At 39.4% G+C, this 24,160-nt stretch overlaps 3 protein-coding genes across 3 annotated transcripts; 2 read left to right on the top strand and 1 right to left on the bottom strand.

Annotated features, from left to right (window-relative positions):
- Positions 1–256: 256 nt before the first annotated feature.
- LOC130736798 (receptor-like protein 7) lies at positions 257–4,103 on the top strand (the record flags this gene model as incomplete). The annotated part of the gene is made up of 2 exons (XM_057588585.1): positions 257–2,955; positions 3,702–4,103. A coding segment is annotated over one exon (2,613 nt), but the record flags the coding sequence as incomplete, so codon positions are not given.
- A 10,087-nt stretch (positions 4,104–14,190) lies between these two features.
- Positions 14,191–16,841, bottom strand: LOC130736797 (protein MAINTENANCE OF MERISTEMS-like). Its single transcript, XM_057588584.1, has 3 exons — positions 16,524–16,841; positions 15,010–15,991; positions 14,191–14,924 (listed from the first exon to the last, which is right to left on the bottom strand). The coding sequence occupies exons 2-3, from the start codon at positions 15,239–15,241 to the stop codon at positions 14,191–14,193; spliced, it is 966 nt and encodes a 321-aa protein (XP_057444567.1). The 5' UTR covers positions 15,242–15,991; positions 16,524–16,841.
- A 2,651-nt stretch (positions 16,842–19,492) lies between these two features.
- LOC130738721 (receptor-like protein 35) lies at positions 19,493–23,825 on the top strand. The gene is given in 4 exon segments (XM_057590848.1): positions 19,493–20,300; positions 20,302–22,091; positions 22,094–22,437; positions 23,503–23,825. Coding segments are annotated over 3 exon segments (2,505 nt in total). The 5' UTR covers positions 19,493–19,923; the 3' UTR covers positions 22,432–22,437; positions 23,503–23,825.
- Positions 23,826–24,160: the final 335 nt, after the last annotated feature.

Below are 24,160 nucleotides of genomic sequence, written 5' to 3'. Positions count from 1 at the left end.
CTCCAATTCAAGAACAACCTCTTATTCACGTCCGAAAGTAGCACCAAGCTGAAGTCATGGGATCCAAGTGATGATTGTTGTACATGGATGGGAGTAACATGTGACAAGAAGGGACATGTTTCTGGTCTTGATCTCAGTGAAGAATCAATCTGCGGTGGATTAGACAATTCAAGTCTTTTCAATCTCCAACATCTCATGAAGCTGAATTTGGCTTATAATCCTTTCGGTTCTTTCAATGTCCCTTTGGCGCCTCTAACTGGAACAAGAAACAGACCAGTGCTCAGTGGGTGTGATCACGGCAGATACATATATTCTAGGCTATATTCTAACATCCGGATTCAACAAGTTGAAGAATTTAGCTTACCTGAATTTGTCACATGCTGGTTTTAGGGGGCAGATTCCATCAGATATTTCTCAACTAACAAGGTTGGTTACTCTTGATTTATCTAATAATCATCTAGATACCCAAAATTTTCGAAAGCTTGTCCAAAACCTCACCAGTATAAGGCAATTGTATTTGGATGGTTTGCAACTAAGAGATGATCAAGGACAAGAATGGCGCAATGCTTTGTTGCCGCTGCGTGACCTCCAAGAACTTAGCATGGCAAATTGCAATCTCAGAGGACCCTTTGATGCTTCTTTGACAGGATTTGAGAATCTATCCATCATTATTCTTGATAAAAACAACTTTTCATCCCCTGTGCCAGAGACATTTGCCAATTTTAAGAATCTCACTACCCTCAGTCTTAGCCGTTGCAACTTGAATGGAATATTTCCACCGAAGATCTTCCAGATTGAAACATTGTCATTTATCGACATATCATGGAATGACAATCTCGATGGTTTCTTTCCAGACTTCCCACTGGGTGGATCTCTCCGTACCATAAGAGTGAGTCTCACAGACTTCTCTGGAACTCTCCCACACTCTATTGGTAACCTGAGGCACTTATCTGAATTGGATCTTATTGGTTGTCGATTTAATGAAACACTTCCCAATTCACTGTCAAACCTCACTGAACTCACTCACCTGTATTTGTCATATAACAACTTCACAGGTCCATTGCCATCATTTGGTATGACCGAAAAACTAACCCACCTCGACCTTTCTCATAATAGCTTAAGCGGTGCAATTCCTTCATCTCTTTTTAGGCTTCCATTACTAGAGGAGATTGATCTTGACGACAACCAGTTTAGTCAGCTTGATGAATTCGTAAATGTGTCTTCCTCTGCATTGACCCTCCTTGACTTGAGTCATAATTCTATTAGTGGGAGCATTCCATCATCTCTTTTTACGCTCCCATTACTAGAGAAGATTTATCTTCGAGACAACCAGTTTAGTCAGTCTCATGAATTCACAAATGGGTCTGCCTCTGTATTGAACTACCTTGATTTAAGCAACAATGATCTATCAGGGAATTTTCCAGAGTTTATCTTTCAGCTCAGTGCACTTTCAGCCCTTTACCTTTCCTCTAACAAGTTCCATGGACCATTGCAGCTAAATAGTTGTTTACCGCTTAGAAATTTATCTCATCTGGACATTTCATACAACAGCTGGTCAGTCAATGCGAATATGGCCTCTCCTTTTCCCAACCTTAGAAATCTATATATGGCATCTTGCAACTTGAAAACCTTCCCTAATTTCTTGAGAAATCAATCCACATTAAGATCTTTACACCTTTCAAGGAACCACATTCAAGGAATAGTGCCCAACTGGCTTTGGAAATTAAAAGATCTTGAAGAACTTGATATTTCAAGCAATTTGTTGACTGATTTGGAAGTGAAAAATGTTTCTTCCTTGATAAAACTTGACGTTCATGACAACCAACTACAAGGGCAAGTACCTATTTTTCTTGTAAATGCTTCCTATTTGGATTATTCCAGGAACAAGTTTAGCTCTGTTATCCCACAAGATATCGGTAAATACCTGTCTTCGGCAGTGTTCCTCTCTCTTTCAGACAATAAATTCCATGGCAACATCCCAGATTCCCTCTGCAATGCTACACATCTTGAAGTGCTTGATCTTTCAATCAACAACTTTTCTGGAACAATTCCCTCTTGTTTAATGACAATGACTAAGACCCTTGAGGTATTGAGTTTGAAGGACAACAACCTCAAAGGAGCTATCCCAGATATGTTTCCAGCTTCTTCTGCTCTAAGCACTCTGAATCTCCATGGAAATCACTTGCATGGGCCAATTCCAAAATCTCTTGCCCACTGTTCCAAATTAGAGGTACTGGACCTTGGAAAAAATCATATTGCTGGTGGCTTTCCATGCTTTTTGCAAAACATATCCACAATTCGGGTACTGGTTTTGCGCAACAACGAATTTCAAGGTTCCCTAGGATGTGGACAAGCCAATAATAAGCCTTGGAAAATGCTTCAAATTGTCGACATCGCTTTTAACAACTTTAGTAGCAAACTAAAGGGACAATATTTCACAAACTGGGAAACAATGATGCATAATGAAGATCAATCAGAGGGATTTATAGGAGAAGGATCATATTATCAGGATAGCGTGACAGTGATCAACAAAGGTCAAGAGATGGTGTTGGTTAAAATTCTTACTATCTTCACATCCATTGATTTCTCATCTAACCATTTTGAAGGACCAATACCTGAGGAGCTTATGGATTTTAAAGCACTCCATGTTCTCAACCTTTCAAACAATGCTCTCTCTGGTGAGATCCCATCATCCATAGGGAACCTGAAACAGTTGGAGTCCTTGGACCTCTCACAGAACTCATTTCATGGAGAAATTCCTGTGCAGTTTGCAAGTCTGACATTCCTTTCTTATCTGAACCTCTCCTTCAATCATTTGGAGGGGAAGATCCCAACAGGTACCCAACTCGGCCAGCATCCTGCCTGCTAGGTAGCGTTCAAAACGGGGCGCTGTCTGCTACGCTATAAGGAAATAACGTTGCGCCCTCACTAACACCAATTGGTTTTGGCGTAGTGGTAAGCGCGTGATCACCTCTTTTTCGCTCCACACCTCTTCTGGTATTTTATGCTCCAATGGTATCGATGGACCTCGGTTGATCATATATGATATCTACTATAACTTGAAGAGACATTCTTCTTGGTTTAAATAAAATAATTTCATAGGGAGTGGTGGTGTTCAGTGTTTTATTCAAAATATAAAGAGATGAGCTGATCATAAAATCAGACCATTTCAATGTCATAGGGAGTGTTAGTGTTCAATGTTTCAGTGTTTCATGCAGCCATATCCATCAGTAAAACTTTTTCATGAGAGATATAGTGATGCAATCCATGAAATCAAATTAAACATATAGGTTTGCTAATAAGTTATCAGATGTACAGGAAGATGACAAATAAGCACATTAATAGGATACCAACAAGTCAAACATGAAGAAAACAGAGTTAAAGAGAATAATATATTCACTACATTGTCATACAACTAAATCCTTCTTATTTCCGCTGAACCAGGTGTTTGCTCAAATGCTTGATTCGTATCGTTATTAGTATTATGCTGTGATGGTATAATTAGATCATAATGGCTGGATCTTGAAACTTGTATTTGTGTGAGATTGCTTCTTGTTTTGGACCTGCTTGACAATATGAGAAGAGTTTGTGACTTGAATAAGCTATCTAAAGTATGATTTTCTGTATGGGCTATCAACTAAGCTAGTTCTAATGTGGATGCTGGTTGGATTTGACTCACTTTTAATTCTTTGGTCTGATAGACAATATGCATGTTGCGGAATTGGAGGTCGGTACAATTACAATGCATCAGCAGATTGTGGAGAAGCTGGAGTGATTGCTTATGATGATCCTTCTGAGTTTATTGGGTGGGATAATGTTCATTTGACAGAGGCAGCATGTAGAGATTAAAAATTTGAAAGTGTGTGTGATTGATTGTATGAGATAGAGACAGAAAGTGGGAAACAAAGGGAGAAGACACCATTTGTGTTGGGCATTGTTAGAAATAATGTGACTTCAATTAGGCGCATTGCTGATTTAGGGACTAATTGTTACTTTAAATAAGGACTCATTCATTTCTTTCAAGAGATCCTGAATTGACTTTATAAGCACATGCTATTTTCCTTCACTTCTTTTAAAAATCACATCAAAATTTGCATAGAAAAGTAGCTTTTATCTCTAAACTTTTCTTTTATTTATTCTTTCTAAGCTAAAACTTCCATGATGTGTCATTTTAAAGTGAAAATTGCATAGACTATAAACGGTCCAAGCCGTCAGTAATCTGGCGGGTAAATACCGTGCACGATCACTAACAGCTTATTTTATTTTTTGAATGAATTGTTTAGGAGGGTAAGTTCCGTTGGTAATCTGTAAGAACCTGTTGAAAAGTCGTCGGTAAATACAGACAGTATAGACCGTTGGTAAACTATATATAGACTCTCTGTCCTCTTGACTCTTACTGAATCCTTATTTTTTAGCGTTTTCATTCATGTAAGTTCCTCTTTGTTTTATTTGTATATAATTTTGTTTATGATTTGTATATTTTGTATGTTGTTGTAGGTTAGTTTTGAATTGTGGATTAAATTTTTATTTTATTTTTTTGTTATAATATTTGCACATGAGGTTTCTTTGTTTCATTTTTGTTGAGTATTATATTGCATTTATATTTAATTCGCGTATCATGTTGCTCGATATAATTAATATTTAAAATTAAGCTTTTTTTCACACATTCCTCTAAGATGTACTGATGCGGAGTAATTAGAGCTACAATATCTCCAAAAGTTGGAGCATCCGAAGAAATCTTGCTGATTGACTTCAGTTTTACGTTTACTTATTTTAATTTCATATCTTAGGGTTATTTTGATTTTTATTAATTTCAAATCTCAGGACTATTTAGGATTTACTACTTAATTAGGATTTAGGATTTGCTATTTAAATTTAGGATTTACTATTTAATTAGAATTTACTATTTAAACAGTTGTTGTTTTCTTTTATGAGACAGTTTGAAGTTTTAGAATTTTTGGAATTAATAGAGAAGTTTTCTCTTTGTCTGTCAACCTTCGGTATTTTCCGGTATTCTCCGTATAAATCAACGAATCTTGACCTTTGAATTCTCGGTATACTGCGGGTATCAACGAGAGTTTGAATTTATCCTTCTTTTCCCAACGCACGCTGCATCATGTACCAACATGAAACATGGATAAATGAGCATTCTACCATCCCTCACGTAAGTTTGAGTATTATTTGACTTAATATCTTTATGTATTATCTTAATTGTAACATATATTATGATGCAGCGTGCGTGGGGAAAAGAAGGATAAATTCAAACTCTCGTTCATACCCGCTGTATACCGAGAATTCAAAGGCCAAGATTCGTTGATTTTCACGGAGAATACCGGAAAATACCGAAGGTTGGAGATCAAAATTCGTTGATTTTCACGGAGATAACGGAAAATACCGAAGGTTGACAGACAAAGAGAAAACTTCTCTATTCAAAAAATTCTAAACTTCAAACTGTCTCATAAAAGAAAACAACAACTGTTTAAATAGTAAATTCTAATTAAATAGTAAATCATAAATTTAAATAGCAAATCATAATTAAATAGTAAATCATAAATCCTAATTAAATAGTAAATCCTAAGATATGAAATTAAAATAAATAAACGTAAAACTGAAGTCAATTAGCAGGATTTCTTCGGGTGCTCCAACTTTTGGAGATACTGTAGCTCTAATTGCTCTGCATCATTCCCTCCAGGGTCGAAAATATTCGCCCTAAAATCCGAAGCTGTGTCGTCGTCGGAAAAAGAGTCACCAACAAAAGGAATAAGATGCGTCACATTGAACACGTTCGCTGGCGCAACGGGAGGCGTACAAGGTCGTCGGGGCGGCATGGTGCGGGGTCGGTGGGAGACGCTGGTGGCACACGGGAGAGGAAGGACGTCGGCGACGAGAACGGAAACTAGAGGTGAAGGAGCGGGAGTGCACGACGCAGGCAAGGAGCAACGTGAGATGGGATTTCCCGAGGTACTGGGTTTGTGTTTTTTTTTTTTTTTTTGAAATAGGGCAGAACTGGATCAAAGGATGATACCACTCTGATGCAGCGTGCGCGTGGGGAAAAGAAGGATAAATTCAAACTCTCGTTGATACCCGCAGTATACCGAGAATTCAAAGGCCAAGATTCATTGATTTTCACGGAAAATACCGGAAAATACCGAACGTTGACAGACAAAGAGAAAACTTCTCTATTAATTCCAAAAATTCTAAAACTTCAAACGGTCTTATAAAACAAAACAACAACGGTTTAAATAGTAAATTCTAATTAAATAGTAAATCCTAAATTTAAATAGCAAATCCTAAATCCTAATTAAATAGTAAATCCTAATTAAATAGTAAATCCTAAATAGTCCTAAGATTTGAATTTAATAAAATCAAAATAGCCCTAAGATATGAAATTAAAATAAATAAACGTAAAATTGAAGTCAATCAGCGGGATTTCTTCGGGTGCTCCAACTTTTGGAGATACTGTAGCTCTAATTGCTCCGCATCTTATCTATTATCTATTATAAATATAGTAATGTTAAAGCGCGCAATGTAACGTGGCCACTTCATTCTTCAATTCTCACACAAATTTGCCATGTCAGCTTTTTACGTGAGGTGTCCTGCTCTACCTCTTGTCAGTATCTCTAACCTGAACACCATTTTAGGTTACCATTTTGCAGTGGTGGCATCAGGATTAATTTTGCCTGTTACACAATAAACGAGTTATCAAAACTCTTTCTGCATCACATACCCTTCCTTCCGTTACACCATTCTACGTTACGATTTTACATTACCAATTTACCATTTTCCTACACGACCTCTTCTTCGTCCAGCACCCATACTCCGGTCCCAACCACAGATAGTGATTCATGTTTCTCTGTCATCGGCAAAGAGGATTACGTCCTTGCATCTCCTTCCGCAAACCCCTCCGATTCGATCTCAACCTCCCTCCCCTATTTTTCTTTGCATTCTTTCCCGTTCTTCCTCCCCGCTGCCCGTGCGTTCTCCTCTGTGTATTTTTCGTGCGACATTTTCTATGCGTTCGGCGGTAAGCCCCGGTTCTGCACAGTTTCCATGAGTTCTTCTTCATTCAACCTCTTCACGATCACACATTCTTCTCTGTATAATACAAATGCGCAATTTGCTTCTCTATTGTACAATCACTAGTCTGATGCAATCGACGATCTAATGCAAAAACCCAGTGAGACATTCACGATGGAGCTGAAGGTAAACCTTCCCTCTTCCCTTTCAATTCTCTCTACTCAACTCTTATTCTTTATGCCTCTAACACAAATCATCTGACCACTACTGGCCCTAATCCTTTTCTCTCCTTTTTATGTTTCAGCTGTGGCAAAATCAGAGCAAGACACATCGAACTCGAGGTGTTAATAAACGTAAGATTTCTCTTTTCCTCTTAGTTCAAAACTGATTTGCTAATATAATGATTAAACATGAGAGAAGCATACCAACGGTACAGGTATGATGATCAGGCACTCATCAAATTCTGTCCGCCACTCACAGTTTCTCTAAAGGTAACATTTGTGTTTGTGCATGTTCTGAATCAAATTTGGTTCATTTGTTAGAGATTGTGATTCATTAAAATTATCTCATTTTTATAAACACACTTGTAAAGTACTTGACTTTTTATCCTATCTCTAGCCTTAAAGGTCAAATAGCAAATAGCAAATTGAGAATCAAAGAATGAAGGTCTAAGGAGCCAGGCAGCTGCTATTGTAGAGCAGAATGTTTATGCAAGAAGTTGTCGTTATAGAGCATATACAACCGAGAGATATTGCAAATAACATGGCTTCTCAAATCAAGGTAGACTTATATACTACTGAGCTTTCCCTGAGGATTATTTCATTATGTTATATGACAAATATCTTTTATGATGATGCAAGACTTGGATTTTTTTTTATAAGCATGTGGGACTTGGATAATGGAAATCTTTCAGAGGAATAGTGTCGTTCATGAAGGAACGTCCAAATTACTAACAATTGTTCTTCAAGAATTTCAACGGTAAATAATTGATAATGTACGTTAGTTTAAAAAATATATATGTTTTCAGGAACCTAGAGCTACCTGTTTCTTTTCTCACAAAATAAAGGTCACTGACCTGTTTCCATTTGCATAAAGTGCTTCTTTGAAGAACATTGAATTTCTTATTGTTGTTGTTTCAATGGTACAGTTCACTTCAGTCACTAGATTTTAGTCCCAAAGAAGAGCTGGGAGTTGTCAGATATAAAATCATTGATGTGTTTTTGCTTAACCTTAGTAAGCCCAACATGTACATTTGTCCTCACTCTAACCCATTATAGCTAAAAGGATTATCATAGTTGGATATTGGAACTCCTACCGATACTTAGATTCTTAATAGTAAATAAAATGGCACCTACTTGGCAGTGGCTAGAAAGGTGCATATTCAAACTCTTGCCACAACCTTAGTTAGAGTAATTGGCAAACATGATTAACTGATTTATTAAAGATACTATATTCTATTGACCATTAATAATGATTTTGCCATGCAATTTAGTGTTGCACCATTTGTTATGTGCCTATTTTTTTACATTGTTCATTTGTGACTAGACATATAAGTGTTGCAAGCTGATATGCTAGAGCTATCTTTTGACGATGAGTGTTTTGATTTGGTTATTGAGAAAGAAACTATGGTAAATTAAATGTTTCTTTAACCTATGTTGAAACTTTCCTTCGATATTCTAAACTAATAACTAAAATTCTATCAAGTTTTTGAAGTTTTAAGGGTTAAATGTGAATTTGATAGTCTAAACTAATAAGTATAATTCCTAGGTTATCAAGTTTTGAAGTTAAGGGTTAAATATGAATATTTTATCTTTGATTTTGAAGGCCGTATCTTTTATAGAGAGTGGTTAGCCATGGAATCCAAAGAAAAACCAGGTCATGACCTCATTGAAAGGTGTTCAGTTGGAAAATTTATCTCCACAACTTTTGGCCAGGTTTACTTCATTCCCCTGGGAAGTTTCGAAGAGCATGTTTTTTTATGCATTTGCTGTTTGGATTCTATTGTGACCCATTTGTTCTCACGCTTGGAGGCTCCTTTTTGTTGTTTCTGTTTTTCATGTAGTTTTTCCTCTGTTTTCACTATTTGAGACTATCTCTGTTGCCTTTAATTCTGTTTGTATGTTGTACTAATTATCCATTGAATAAAGACGGCTGCGCCTACCGTGTGTCATTTTAGGAGTGATAAGACAAAAATAATCTTCCTTGCTCAAATTTTTCCATCTTTCTCCCTCTTCCTCAATGGGGATGGGTCGAACTAGATCTGGTTGTGTTGAGTGGTGGTGGCGGCGTTGCGGTACGCAAAGGAAGTGGTGGTGGCACTGTCAGGGGAGAGGGTTACCCATTTGTTTGCACAATTTCTTTTTGCCATGCAGTTATGGGAAACAATGGCAACCACTGTGGCGGCTAAGCATTGGAAGAGATAAGAATATTTTAGTAAATTTATATATATTTAATTAATGAATTATTATTATTGTTAGCTGATCTGGACCGTTCAAATAAAAAACATTATATCCAATGGTGGAAAGACAAACTGAAGCACCGTGGGTAAGAAAAAACTGACCCACGGTAGACGAAACCAATAAAGACACCTATTTTCGAAAAAACTTTTGGCCTGGATTCAACTATATTTCAGCCGGTCTATTGAGTGGACTGCTTTTGGTGAAACCTTTCACTAATTTGTCAAAGTTTAAGGTGCCCACTAGGGTGGACACTTATAAAAATGGTCCATGGTGGACCAATGCTTAAGAACCGTTAGATATGGAATATAGGAATATTCTTAAAATAGATGGTTAGGATTGAGTTATTGTTAAAAGGGTAAAAACGTCATATCCTCTAGCCCTAACTCAATTCTTCTCAAACTTTACTGTCAAAAACTCGGCCAACCAATCTGCACGGGAGTTGGGTTTGGGGCCTCCCCTATGGGGCTGCGCGCCCCACCCTTTTTTTTTAAACCCAAAAGTGCCCTACGGAAAGGTACTTTCCGTATTCAATTTAACTGAATACGGAAAGGTACTTTCCGTATTATATTTTGATGACTACGGAAAGGTATTTTCCGTATTTAACTCTGACAGGATTCCCCCTTTTTCCACCATTACTCCTCCCTCACCAACCTTCACCAACCCCACACCAGCCCCCCTGAACCTCCTCAATGCCTCCAGACCACCCTCTCTCTCACCCTCTCCTACCTCACTTTCATTCCCAAGCTCTCCACCACCATCCACTCCTTCATTTCCCAAGCTCTCCACCACTACAACAAGTGTTGTAGTAGAGGTAAGTCTATGTGTTTATTTGTTGTTATTTTGTAGGATTAAGTAGTGGAAGTAGTTAGATTAAGTAGTTTAAGTAGTTAGATTAAGTAGTTTAAGTAGTTAGAAGGATGGGTTTTTGAATTCTGAGTCGTGATATAATACGGATTGTTATCTTCCGTATTGAATATGGAAAGGTACTTTCCGTATTCAGTATGGAAAGTAACAATCCGTATTCGGTATGGAAAGTATATTTCCGTATTGAGTATGGAATGTAACTTTCCGTATTCTCTTCCAGGGATGACAGATTCATTTTTCTTTGGTGAGTCACAATTGATTGAAGCTGGATTTCACAATGGTCAACCTGAAGAGGCCACTACAGAGGTGCCACCACCAGCATTTGTGCCCCCGTGTATAAGTATAGATGTCTCGCATTTATTTGCAACTGATCAGGTATTCTTTGAACATATTTTTGCATTGTTTTGAGAGTGTAATATATCAATTCTTATTATGTCTTGATCACCCTTGTAATCAATTCTTATTATTATAACAGATTTTCCCTACCCGTGATGATCTTATCAATTGGGTTCATGGAATTGCGATTGAAAATGGATATGTTACGTTGATCACAAAGTCAGATTATGGTGGGAATGGAAGCAGAAAAGCTTATGTCATGTTGGGGTGCGAGAAGCATGGTAAATATGTTCCTTATAGAGACCCTGACCTTGTTGAAGGGACGAGATCACAAAAGACAGGTTGTCCTTTTAGACTAAAAGGACGACCTAGGAAAAATGGCATAGATAGAGATTGGCGGCTAAAGGTGATGGAAGGTATACACAACCATGAACCAGCTAGGTCACTACTTGGGCACAATTTTGTTGGTCGTCTAAAACCCGGAGAGAAGGAGCAAGTGGGAAAAATGACAAGGAGTTGGGTTCCACCGAGAAAGATGTTGTTGACTTTGAAGGAAAACAATCATTCAAACTTGACTACCATATCTCAGATTTATGGTGTTTGCAAGAGGTTAAGAAAATCCCTCCGCGGGGGATTGACAGAAATGCAACACTTGTTGAAGAAGTTGGACGGTGACAAGTATGTCCACTTTGAAAGACATGAGCCTGGATCGGAAGTCATTAGGGATGTATTTTGGGCTCATCCAAATGCTATCAAACTGTTCAACACATTTCCATATGTAGTGATTATGGATTGCACATACAAGACAAACAAATATGCAATTCCCTTGCTTGAGATTGTTGGACTGACTTCCACAGATAAGACATACTCCATAGCCTTTTGCTACATTGTTAATGAGGGCACAGATGACTACGTTTGGGCACTGGAGTGTATGAAGTCTCTATTAGCTGATCAAGCCATGTTGCCTAAGGTGATTGTTACTGACAGGGATCTTGCCTTATTGAGTGCTGCTAAGCAAAGCCTTCCTAACACTACACATTTATTATGCTTGTGGCACATCAACAAGTGTGTTTTGGCAAAGTGCAAACTCTATGTTGGCACAGATGATTTTGCTGAGTTGGTTATGATGAAGTGGGCAGAGGTGGTGGATGCTGCAACAGTTGAAGAATTTGAAGTGAAATGGATGCAATTGTTTAATATGTGCAAGGAAAAATACAGCAACTTTACCTCCTATTGTTCTACTACATGGTTGGTTCACAAGGAGAAATTCGCCAAGGCATGGACAAATCATGTGATGCACTTTGGAACAACAACAAGTAACAGGTAAAAAAATTACATGAGCTTAATTTATGCGTTGTTTGTTCATTTGATAGATTGTTGTTAATAAGATATCTATTTGTTGTTTGCAGGGCTGAGGGTGCACATGCCAGTTTGAAGAAGATGTTACGGGATTGCAAGGGTGACCTGGCCACTTCATGGGATGCGTCGCATAGTTTGACATGTAACCACTCTCTTGTCAATTAATTATATTTGTTATTGAAAGTGACACTTTTGTGAACTTGCAGGTTATGAAAGAATTCCATATGAGTCAATTCATCCATTCTGGAAGAGACTGAGTTGGGAGCATGTACCTGAACCTGTTGCAGATACTACCAGCAACCATATTTGCGGCATGAACCATGGAGATATGCAACCAGAAGTTGAGGCATTGACACATTATTTCAGTTCTTTGGATACTGGAGGGCAGAGTATGGTAAGGAGGAAGCTTCAAGCGATCTATTGTCCTGAAAGCAGTTCACTTTGTACTCCTACGGTTAAGATAAGGTCCAAGCGCACTCTTAAGGCGAATGAGAAAATACCACCTAAGAATAAAGCAATAGGATCCTTGACTCGTGATCTTTCAGGTTTTGAACATGTTGATAGGGAGATCAGAGAGGCAAAGAAGGTTTCACAACCACCAAAGAAGAAGAAGCGTGTGAAGAAGTCTGATACAATCTATTTCATGGGTCATTTTCCAGCCTTTTTCCACCCATATATACAAACAGTTCAGAATGTTGAGGATGATGGTAACTGTGGCTATAGAGCCGTTGCTGCATTACTCGGACTACCATCAGGTGAGGAAAGTTGGTCATGGGTTAGGGCAGCGTTGATAGAAGAACTTGAACGACACAGAGGGTTGTATGATGAAATGTGGTCCAGACATGTGGTTAATGCCTTACATTCCCGACTCACTCTTCCTCCTGGTGATCCGGCTACCGAGGATAAATGGATGCAACTGCCAGAGATAGGATACCTTGTAGCAACCAGGTTCCAAGTGGTTTTCATATCCATCTCCTCTACGGGTTGTTGGTCATACCTTCCACTAAGAGGAGAAGGTCCACCGGATGTACATCCTGTTATAGCTGTTGGTCATGTGATTAATCACTTTGTACAGGTATTTTTTGATTGAGTACACTAATATCCAATTGGTGAATTGATTTGTTGTATTTGCAAGTTATCTAATTTTATTGTTATTCTCTATAATGTAGCTCCATCTAACTCCTGGACATTTTATGCCGCCAATTGCTCTCCAGTGGGAACGGTATGTTGATCCTACATCAGTAAGCTGGTGCGCCCCATATGGTACACGTTTAGGAAGATTCACATCAGAATACGAAGCTTGGCTTGTTACTTTTGGTGTTCCTCTTATTTACCAAAGCTATGTAGACATCACCTCAGATTGACACCACACTTTTGTGTGATATTCATTTGTAAACGCTCTGTAATATTAATCTGATGGGCCTTGCCTTTATGATGTTCATTTGTTGCTTTTAATAATATTAATTTGATGGTCATTGTTATATTGATGGGCCTTATTATTTTGAATCAGCATCAGGGATAATTAACATAGACAACCACTCTGTCATCAGAGTCCTGTCATTTTCATCCACCCCATCATCAGAGTCCTGTCATTTCCAACCACCCCATCATCAGAGTCCTGTCATTTCCAACCACCCCATCATCAGAGTCTTGTCATTTTCATCCACTAAATGACGAACTTGAAACCTGACATTACTATCTACCACCAACCAACCCCAACCACACTTGTATTATCCACCAAACACCATAAATCTTTTGACCATTCTGCTATAAATCTCTCTGGGTTCTTTATTCTTCTTCATCCTTTTCTTCATGTCTTGCTTTCGAAGATAAAAAAAAACAATGGAACAAGACTGGGATGCATTAGTCCGCCGTTGCAAACGTCAAGGCAGCACTTCTAGCAGCTCTCGTCCTCTCATTCATGGGCCAGCTGGCGCCGTCCAGGCTGCCATGTATGGGCGTAGATCCAACCCTAACACACTACTCATTCCGACCCAAGAATTTGTGAGGCGTGCGCTCGAAGACAGATCAACCGAAACCGATCCTGATTTCAATTCAAATGCTTGGCTTACAGCCCTGCAATTGGTGGAATCTGCCACTCCGCTGGGCACAATCACAACGAATGTTGAGAGAGTAGAGAGTGTTGTTGCTGTTATTAAATCATGCACTCCCAATGGCTTACAGCGCTGTACCACCTCATGTAATCCTCCACAGCCTCTCCCGGATATGTAGCGGGGATCCCATGAGGGCGGAGGTGCGGCGCAAACTCAGCAAAGGCAGCATCTGCGGTCTCAGCAAGGGACCCAGACGTCTGGATCTCAGAGGGGTGTCGAGGGACATCCTGTATGAAGCCAAACTGGCGCAGAACCCTCTCTGGTAGATGCCGTCGAACAACACGGCCAAATGGCGACCGGATGTAGCCAGAATACATGGCCCTCGGATCCCGTGGTCGATGAGCCCGATGGTCCTCAAATGGGGTCCATATAACGTCATCCACCGTCAGCTCATCGAGCATGACTCGCCTCTCATCAAGGCCTGCATGCCCGACCCGGGACATAGCCCACCGCCGCGCCCTAGGCTGGTCCTGCGAGTACTCCGGATCCGCCCTACGGATAATGACGCGGTCAGAAAGGTACTCGTAGACCCATCCTAGCAGGAGCGAGCTAAAACCTCCCATCTGGGCCGTCCCCCTCCTGGACGCTCGACTAAGCTGGTCGTATAGCGTAGCGAGCGCAATCGCGCCCCACGCGTACTCGCACACTCGACCAAGATCCTCCAACATCCCTATCCAGTAGACGGTCGTATGGTAGCCTCCGCTCTTGCTAGCAAAGAGCGTGGCGCCTAGCTGGTTCACCAGCCAAATCCGTGCAGCGTCCTCATATCGGTGCTCTACAATGAAGTGAATTAAGTTAATAGTTTATAACAATACAATAATAATAGATACAAAGACAATACAATAATAATTAAGACATACCCGCCAACGCAGCCTCATACCGGGTCTGCAAGACCCCAAAGCGAATAGTCTGGGACCTATTCGTATCAAACTCAGCCTCATAAATACCAACAGATCCTCCCATCAACTGAGCACAGAGCGCTGCACACTCGTCCCTCTCCCCCCTCCCAGGCGTATAGAACCTCGACCCCATGGGGAGATGGAGAAGAGCCGACACGTCGTCCAAGGTGATAGTCATCTCCCCGAACGGCATGTGGAAGCTACTAGTCTCCTCATGCCATCGCTCCACAAGGGCCAAAATAAGGCCTGCATCTGTCACCGGGTAGCTGCAATAGGGTAGCTGATGAAGACCCGTCTGCTCAATCAACTCTCGAACCCGCCTGTGACTGTCTGAATCACCATCACAAGCAAGGTTCCAAACCTTCCCCCCAGCTGTGGCCACCTTCAACTGTCGACGGTCCACATACCGCTCGTCTGTGCGTAGGAGTGCATGCCACGCCCAGGGAGCCTTGTGATCAGCATAATGGGTGAGGAGCGATAGCTCAACAGGCCCCCCCCGGAAACGGCGGCAACCTCTGGATCAGGTCCTCCTCGCCACCCTGTGCCCCCTGCTCCCCCTGCTCTGGCGGCAGGACATCAGCATCAACAGTAGGCGGAGGAATACTATCCTCGTCAGATCCTCCCATGCCGGATGAGGCCTCGCCTGATGACTTCTCGCCGGAAGACTCCTCGCCTGAGGACTCCTCGCCTGATGACTCAACCATGGGAGAGGGCGGAGAAACAACTGTAGGTATCTCAACCGTGGGAGACGGCGGATAATCAACCAGAGGAACCTCAATCATGGGAGACGGCGGAGAAACAACTGGAGCTGAAGCCTCCACCGCCTGAGAGGTTGCAGCATGATCGCCGCGCCGGCTAGAAGCATGTAACCGCCGGTGTCTATCCTCAGTAGCCCCGACATCCTCACTAGAAGCATGAGACCTCTTTCTGTTCTTCATTCTCACTATATATTCAGAGCAAACATTCACTATATATATCATTTCAGCCATAGACAGAAACATGATGCAAGCAAATGGAAAATTCCTAGAATTTTATAAGTACATAGATGATAATCGGATCTTCTGTGGATTATGCATGCTTGGATCAACTTTTATTTTCCTAATAATCAATTATGGCATCTAGAAACTACTCACAAATGCTTTGGAAACCTTCTATAATTGATTCTGAACCCAGAATCAATTATAAGTGTTGGGTTTGGTTCTGAGATGAATACGGAAAACGTTTTTCCGTATTCAATACGGAAAACCATGTTCCATACTGAATACGGAAAACCATTTTTCATATTCAATACGGAAACCTGTGATCCGTATTTACCCAGAAACGCCATTAACGACAATGAGCTATCGGCCCTAAACCCAAACCACATTCAAGACATTTCAGCCAACAATACCTCTACACAAGCAACAATCGACTACCCTAGGGTTCAATGATTAACATAATTTCAAGTTAAATGGGGAAAATCCAAAAATCCTTACCTCTAGGTTTCAATTCTGAGAATGGGGTTGTGAAGAGCTTTGATGGAGATGATGGAACCTTTCAAGTACACGGTTCAAGCAAGGGGAGCGACAGAGATCGAAGGTTGAAGAGGGGAGAAGAGCTTGGCAAAATACGGAATGAAGTTTGAAATGGGTTTGAATAAACCCTTGCCGGTTTACATACTAATATAATACGGATATAAGACTTCCGTATTGAATACGGAAATGTTGCTTCCGTATTCTATTAAAGGGGGGCGTTCCAGTAATTTCCCCACTTTAAGTGGGGCGGGGAGCCCCATAGGGGGGGCCCCAAACCCAACTCTCAATCTGCACCTCTTCCTTTCCTTCTTCATGGCTCCGCCGCCACCACTACCACCAGTGGAACAAAACGCCGACTCCTCCTCCTACCCCGCCGCCGTCGCCTCCTCTCTCACGTCTCATAGATCTATTTCGGCACCGTTTCTCACCAAAACGTACCAGTACCAGCTCGTTCAGGACCAATCGATTGACGACGTGATTTCCTGGAACGACGATAGATCCACCTTCATCGTTTGGAACCCCACCATCAGAAGAAAACATCATAAACCCCCTTCTTTCAAAACCATCATTGCTTGATAGAATAGAAACCCATAAACTCTTAAACTCCTAATTGTGCAGGTGCTATTGAAAACCCCAAACAGACTCCATTCCAGTGATACTACTTTGTCACACCATCATGCAAAGCGAACTCGATCGGGAAGAAAATAAAGCACAAACTGATTCTAGTTTTTGAATTTTGATTTTTCTGATTTGGTTTTTCCGTTTTTTATTTGAAATTTCTGATTTCGTTTTCGTTGGATTCAGGAAGGTTATACCTGATCGGTGGGAATTCTTTTTCCACTTCTTCTTCCAGTTCTTTGTTTGATTTTTAAAATTGGGGATTTAGCTCTGCAAGTTCCAATCTGGTTGGAAAGAAGTGGGAGGAAGAGAAAAAGGGAAAGGTAAAGTGAAGAGGAAGAGGATAAGAGTAAAATGAATGGGAATAGTCAAAATTACCCTCTGGTCCACCGGTGGACCAGAATATAAGTAGCCCACCCTAGTGGGCACCAAAGTTTAGTACATATAGATTCACTTTTGATTTTTGCTATGATCATAAAACAAATGTCCTTTAGTTTTTGTATTAAGGTACTGCTACTAACCTGAAAAATGACCATTGGTTTCCGACATGGTGAATCAAATTCCTTCAAATGTCCCCAATTTTATACTTCTCTGACCAATGATGTCAATTTAAGAACTAATTTTAGTTAAAATATGTTTCATTGAAGGATCGATTTGATGTCATGTTAATCTTTCAAGGAAAAAGTTTTACTCTTCTTCTTGTGTTTTAACTATGAAGATGAAAGGATCTCTATATACCACCTTTAAGAGCTTCAAAGAGCTGCTTATTAATCTACTCCATGAAGAGTTAGAAAGTGAAGATTTTTCTTTCTAGATCAATGTTTGATGAGTTGAATTACTGAAATTCATTGTGTGAAGTTTTATTAATCAACCTTAATTTATTTATCTTGCTATTCAAAACCACTTAGTTTCAAAGAGGAATGTAATTTATTCTTAACAATTACGACAAATGTATACCGCGCAACGCGCGGGTCTTAGTCTAGTTATATTCTAATTGTGCACAAAATTTTGAGTCGTCATTTGTTGTTTCGTGAAATGTCTGGACAGCAACAATTAGAAATTTCCAATCTTAGAGCTAAGTTTGCATCTTTTAAGGCACAAATAAACGATGAACAAAAAGAGCAGAACGACGATGAAAGAGTAGAATGACAACAAAGAGAAGACTAACTGAAAATGAAAAATGAAAAAGAACTTGAATTAAAATAAATAGAAAGGGCTGACGCTTGAACTGTCACCAGTTTCCCGCGGAAGTGACCGTCGATACTTACCGATAGTTATATCTGTCGGTAATTACCAATGGTTGTAAACCATCAGTAGTAGAGTCGTTGGTAATCAACTTTCGACGAGCCAATATACCGAAGGCTCGGTGGCCGTTGGTAATACTTCATTACCAACGGTTTTTAGTGCATACCGATGGTCTTTAGCCGGCGGTAATATGTTGTTGTTATGTAGTGACCTCACCACATCACATCACGTGGCTTTGGCACAACAACAAAGACAAAGGCACATAGCTTAAGAATGTGTTAGGCATTCATGACAACCTTGAATCCCACAAGTCCAACCTCTATAAAAGGCAAGCAAGGTGAACATAAAGTACACACTATCTACTCCATATCTCATATCCCTTGATCCCCACTTTCTAACTTGAGCGTTGGAGTGTCATTGCAGTAACCCCTCCCGAGCACGACGGAGCACCATGAAGACTATCTATGATCTATCATCTTGCCATTCTTCCTCATCGGAGTTTCGTCATTCCTCTTCAATCAACACTATTATTGTAATTTGATCGGAATCGTCTGTGATCTTTGTTTTTTCTTAAGTCTAATTGATTGGCGAAATATTTTGAATATATATTGGCTTTGTTCAAACTTGAAGCATCCATTTATAAGGTCCACACATTTATGTCATATAAAACTCTAGATTCATACTTACCGTTGTCACATATTCTGAATAACATTAATTATCTGAGATATTTACCAATTACTCCTGCATGGAAATTCAAAGAAAAATATACAATAAATGAATGAATTATTTAGTTGCAACAAATATAAAATAAATTACTGCAATAGAAACGGTACAATTGAAACAATAACTGAGGGAGGCATTTCCATTCCCACAGATAATTACTCAAGTAGTGCACATTTTTTCAATTTTACTAAGTCCTAGTTGTGAAGTCAACATTAGAGGTCCAATTAGAGGCTTTAGAGCCATTAAAAAATTGACGGAACAGAGGAAAAAATCAAAGCTTCAATTAATTAAAGCTATGTACAGTTTTATTGGAGCTATACATTAATTAAAGCTTCAATTATGAAAGTCACCATTGACTTACGTATCCCCGCTATAAGAAGTTTCTTCATTATTATTTCTCTTTACACACAATCTTAATTAATCTCTACTTTGCAAACCATCAATCATCTATGATGAAAATCAAGCCAGTCCGATCAGTTTTGGGGATCATGCCATTACTATACTTAAACTGGCTTTGCCTTTGTAATCATGTATTTGTGGTTTCTGGCCTTTCTCTTGATGATCAGAAATCTTTGCTAATCCAACTTAAAAACAACCTCTCATTCCTGCCAGAAGATAGCACCAAGCTGAAGTCATGGGATCCAAGTGATGATTGTTGTGCATGGATGGGGGTAACATGTGACAAGGAGGGACATGTTACTGGTCTTGATCTCAGTGGAGAATCATTCTCTGGTGGATTTAACCATTCAAGCAGTCTTTTCAATCCCAACACCTCATGAATCTGAATTTGGCTGATAATGCTTTTGACATCCTTCCATCCGGATTCAACAAGTTAAAGAATTTAGCTTACCTGAATTTGTCACATGCTGGCTTTAGGGGGCAGATTCCATCAGTCATTATTCTAGATGGCAACGGTTTTTCAACCCCGGTGCCAGAGACATTTTCCAATTTAAAAAATCTGACTACCCTCAATCTTGGAGATTGCAACTTGACTGGAAGATTTCCATCGAAGATCTTCCGGATTGAAACATTGTCATTTATCAACATATCATTCAATGACAATCTTCATGGTTTCTTTCCAGACTTCCTCTTGGGTGGATCTCTCAAGACCATAAAAGTCAGTGGAACAAACTTCTCTGGAACACTACCACACTATTGGTAACCTGAGGTACTTATCTGAATTGGATCTTACTGATTGTCGATTTAATGAAACACTTCCCAATTCACTGTCAAACCTCACTGAACTCACTCTCCTGGATTTGTCAAATAACAGCTTCACAGGTCCATTGCCATCATTTGGAATGACCGAAAAACTAACCCACCTCGACCTTTCTCATAATAGCTTAAGCGGTGCAATTCCTTCATCTCTTTTTAGGCTTCCATTACTACAGATTATTCTTCTTTCAGACAACCAGTTTAGTCAGCTTGATGAATTCCTAAATGTGTCTTCCTCTGTATTGGACTTCCTCGATTTAAGTAACAACAATATACCAGGACCTTTTCCTGAATCTATCTTCCAGCTCACTGCACTATCAGTCCTTCGGGTTTCATCTAACAAGTTCCATGGACCATTGCAGCTAAATAAGCTTTTACTGCTCAGATTATTATTTGAACTGGACATTTCATACAACAACTGGTCAATCAATGCGTATGTGGCCTCTCCTTTTCCCCTCCTTGGCAGTCTATTTATGGCATCCTGCAACTTGAAAACTTTCCCTAATTTCTTGAGATATCAATCCACATTACTCGGTTTAGACCTTTCAAGGAACCATATTCAAGGAATAGTGCCCAACTGGCTTTGGAAGTTAAAAGATTTTGCAATACTTAATATTTCGAGCAATTTGTTGACTGATTTGGAAGAACCTATGCAAAACAATATTTCTTCCTTGGAAAAGCTTGACCTTCATAACAACCAACTACAGGGGTCAATACTTAATTTTCCTGTAAATGCTTACTACTTGGATTATTCGAGGAATAGATTTAGCTCTGTTATCCCACAAGATATCGTTAATTACTTGTCCACAAGATATTATATCTCTCTTTCAGACAACGAATTCTATGGCAACATCCCGGATTCCCTCTGCAATGCTACACATCTTGAAGTGCTGGATCTTTCAATTAACAACTTTTCTGGAACAATTCCATCTTGTTTAATGACAAAGACCGGGACACATAGGGCATTAAGTTTGAAGGACAACAACCTCAAAGGCACTATCCCAGATATGTTTCCAGCTTCTTGTGCTCTAAGCACGCTGAATCTCCATGGAAATAACTTGCATGGGCCAATTCCAAAATCCCTTGCCCACTGTTCCAAATAAGAGGTACTGGACCTTGGAAAAAATCATATAACTGGTGGCTTCCCATGCTTTTTCCAAAACATATCCACAATCCGTGCACTGGTTTTGCGAAATAACAAATTTCAAGGTTCCCTAGGATGTGGACAAGCCAATAATAAGCCTTGGAAAATGCTTCAAATTGTCGACATCGCTTTTAACAACTTTAGTGGCAAACTAAAGGGACAATATTTTGCAAACTGGGAAACAATGATGCATGATGAAGATCAACCAGGATTAGAGTTTATCCATGAGGGAACTATAGGATATATATATTATCAGGATAGTGTGACAATAATCAACAAAGGTCAACAGATGGAGTTGGTTAAGATTCTAAGAGTCTTTACATCCATTGATTTCTCATCTAACAAGTTTGAAGGACCAATACCAGAGGAGCTTATGCATTTCATAGCACTCCATGTTCTCAACCTTTCAAACAATGCTCTCTCTGGTGAGATCCCATCCTCCATAGGGAACCTGAAACAGCTGGAGTCATTGGACCTCTCACAGAACTCTCTGCACGGAGAAATTCCGGTGCAGCTTGCAAGTTTGACATTCCTTTCTTATCTGAACCTCTCCTTCAATCATTTGAAGGGGAATATCCCAACAAGTACCAACTTCAGTCATTTCAAGCTTCTTCTTTTGAAGGCAACGATGGACTACATGGTCCTCCGTTGGATGTAAAACCAGATGATAAAAAGCAAGAGTTGCTGACACAACCAGCATGTAAAAGGCTAGCTTGTACAGTTGATTGGAACTTTTTAAGTGCAGAGCTGGGATTTGCCTTTGGCCTTGGAATTGTCATTGGTCCCCTCTTGTTTTGGAAGCAATGGGCGATATGGTATTGGAAACTTGTGGACCAAATTCTTTGCTTGATCTTCCCTCAGCTATATCTTGATTATGTAACCCAGGGAGGACAGAGGTACACTGTTCTAAGGTGGTGGCGTTAATGATCAGTAAGTGTGCTAATAAGTTGTGATCTTATCTGATATCATTTCCTCTTAATTTCCTATTTATGTTGTTGTTTGGGTTTACTTGTGGTGATATGATATGTACTAGAACTTTGAAGAGACATTTTTCTTGGTTTAAAGAAAATAATGTCATAGGGAGTGGTGGTGTTCAGTGTCATAGGGAGTGTTAGTGTACAATGTTTCAGTGTTTCATGCAGCCATATCCATTTAGTTGAATGACACCCTTGACACATTGCTATAAAAAACATGTCTTATTGTTGTATATTTTTCTGTTCTGTTTTTTTACACAAACTAGCATCTATATCCTAGAGGAACTTCCAAAAAGGCATCAAATATGCTTTATAATAGAACACAAAATGAAAGAAACATATTTAGAGAGAACCACATAAACCCAGTGTACATGATGTTTCCTAAAAAAAAAAGACAAGTATCATACCACAATATTTATTTTCTTTGTCTCAGCAAGTTGACCAGCAGACTTAATAGATAATACATCAAATTCTTTTACCTGTTATTTAAAAGAAGAAACTTTTCAGGGACTGTGACTTTATGCTAAGTTGATGAAATTATAAACTGCACCTTCAATCATTAAGCATCGAAACAGAGAACATTGAAGTCACAGACTCACAGTTTCTGCACCATAAAGAAAAGTGAAGTATTGTGACACACGAAATATATAATAAAATTGTGTATTAAAGAAACTTAGTATGATTTCATATCTTAAATACATTATTATATACTAAGCAACAGTAGATTAAATGATGGCAAAGGCTCTAAGTTGATTTGTGATGTGCCATGTTGTCTGTTTTGAAAATGCCAAGTTAAAAGGCACAATATCTATTCTATTGTGAACAAAACTTAAATGATCCTAAAATTCAAGACTCATTAAATTGATGGAGAGGTTTCTCCTCAGTACCAATGCTTTTTGATCTTTCTGCAAACAATTCACTCTTGTACGTGTCAACCATTAGATCCTTGACCATTTCCCATGATGTTTTTGAACTAGTTGTAGCACTGACATTGGAAGGCTTTGAATTGGTTTTCTTACAGCAAATATACATGGAAGCCTCAGCTCAGTTAGCATTTTCTTTCTTGATGTTCAGAAGATAAATCAAGGCAAGCTAGCACATACTCAGGATAAGCTTTAAGCTTATGGGAGTTTCTATACTAAGATCACTATTTGAACTCTAATTTTCCAAAAGAAACGTACGTCCTTATAAATTTACAAGTGTTCATTTAGAAGCAAGACAAGAGAGCTTCTAGAAGCTAACTATGTTTATTTGAGGCATATAAGCTAATTTCAGCTTCTAAAATCATTTAAATTATGTGAAGCAAAAACCAGAAGCAATTATGTGGCAATTATGTTCAAAATCTTTATGTAGCTCATGGGGATGTAGATGAGAAAGGTTTAACCAGATAAGATATCAGCATTGTATCAGGAACGAAATCAAGTTTCATAAGTTTGGTCGGAAAAAAATGCATGTGGATAGATGCATATGGATACAAAACTAAGAAATGCAGATAATAACTCAATGAACATGCAATTTCAAACCCCCAATCCAGCTAGATGGAAGCAATAAGGGTAAGAGCAGAAACAACTTACACATTCTGAAATCCGAATAGATTGGATGAAGGTCTGGCTAAGATTTGATTTGAGGCTTCTTTGCCCTTTTCTGCCAATGCTGAATCACTCAAGCTTGTGAGAGAA

This window comes from Lotus japonicus, chromosome 2 (genome assembly GCF_012489685.1).
Source record: "Lotus japonicus ecotype B-129 chromosome 2, LjGifu_v1.2".
Classification (NCBI taxonomy): Eukaryota; Viridiplantae; Streptophyta; class Magnoliopsida; order Fabales; family Fabaceae; genus Lotus; species Lotus japonicus.
This window is presented reverse-complemented; position numbering and strand designations above follow the sequence as displayed.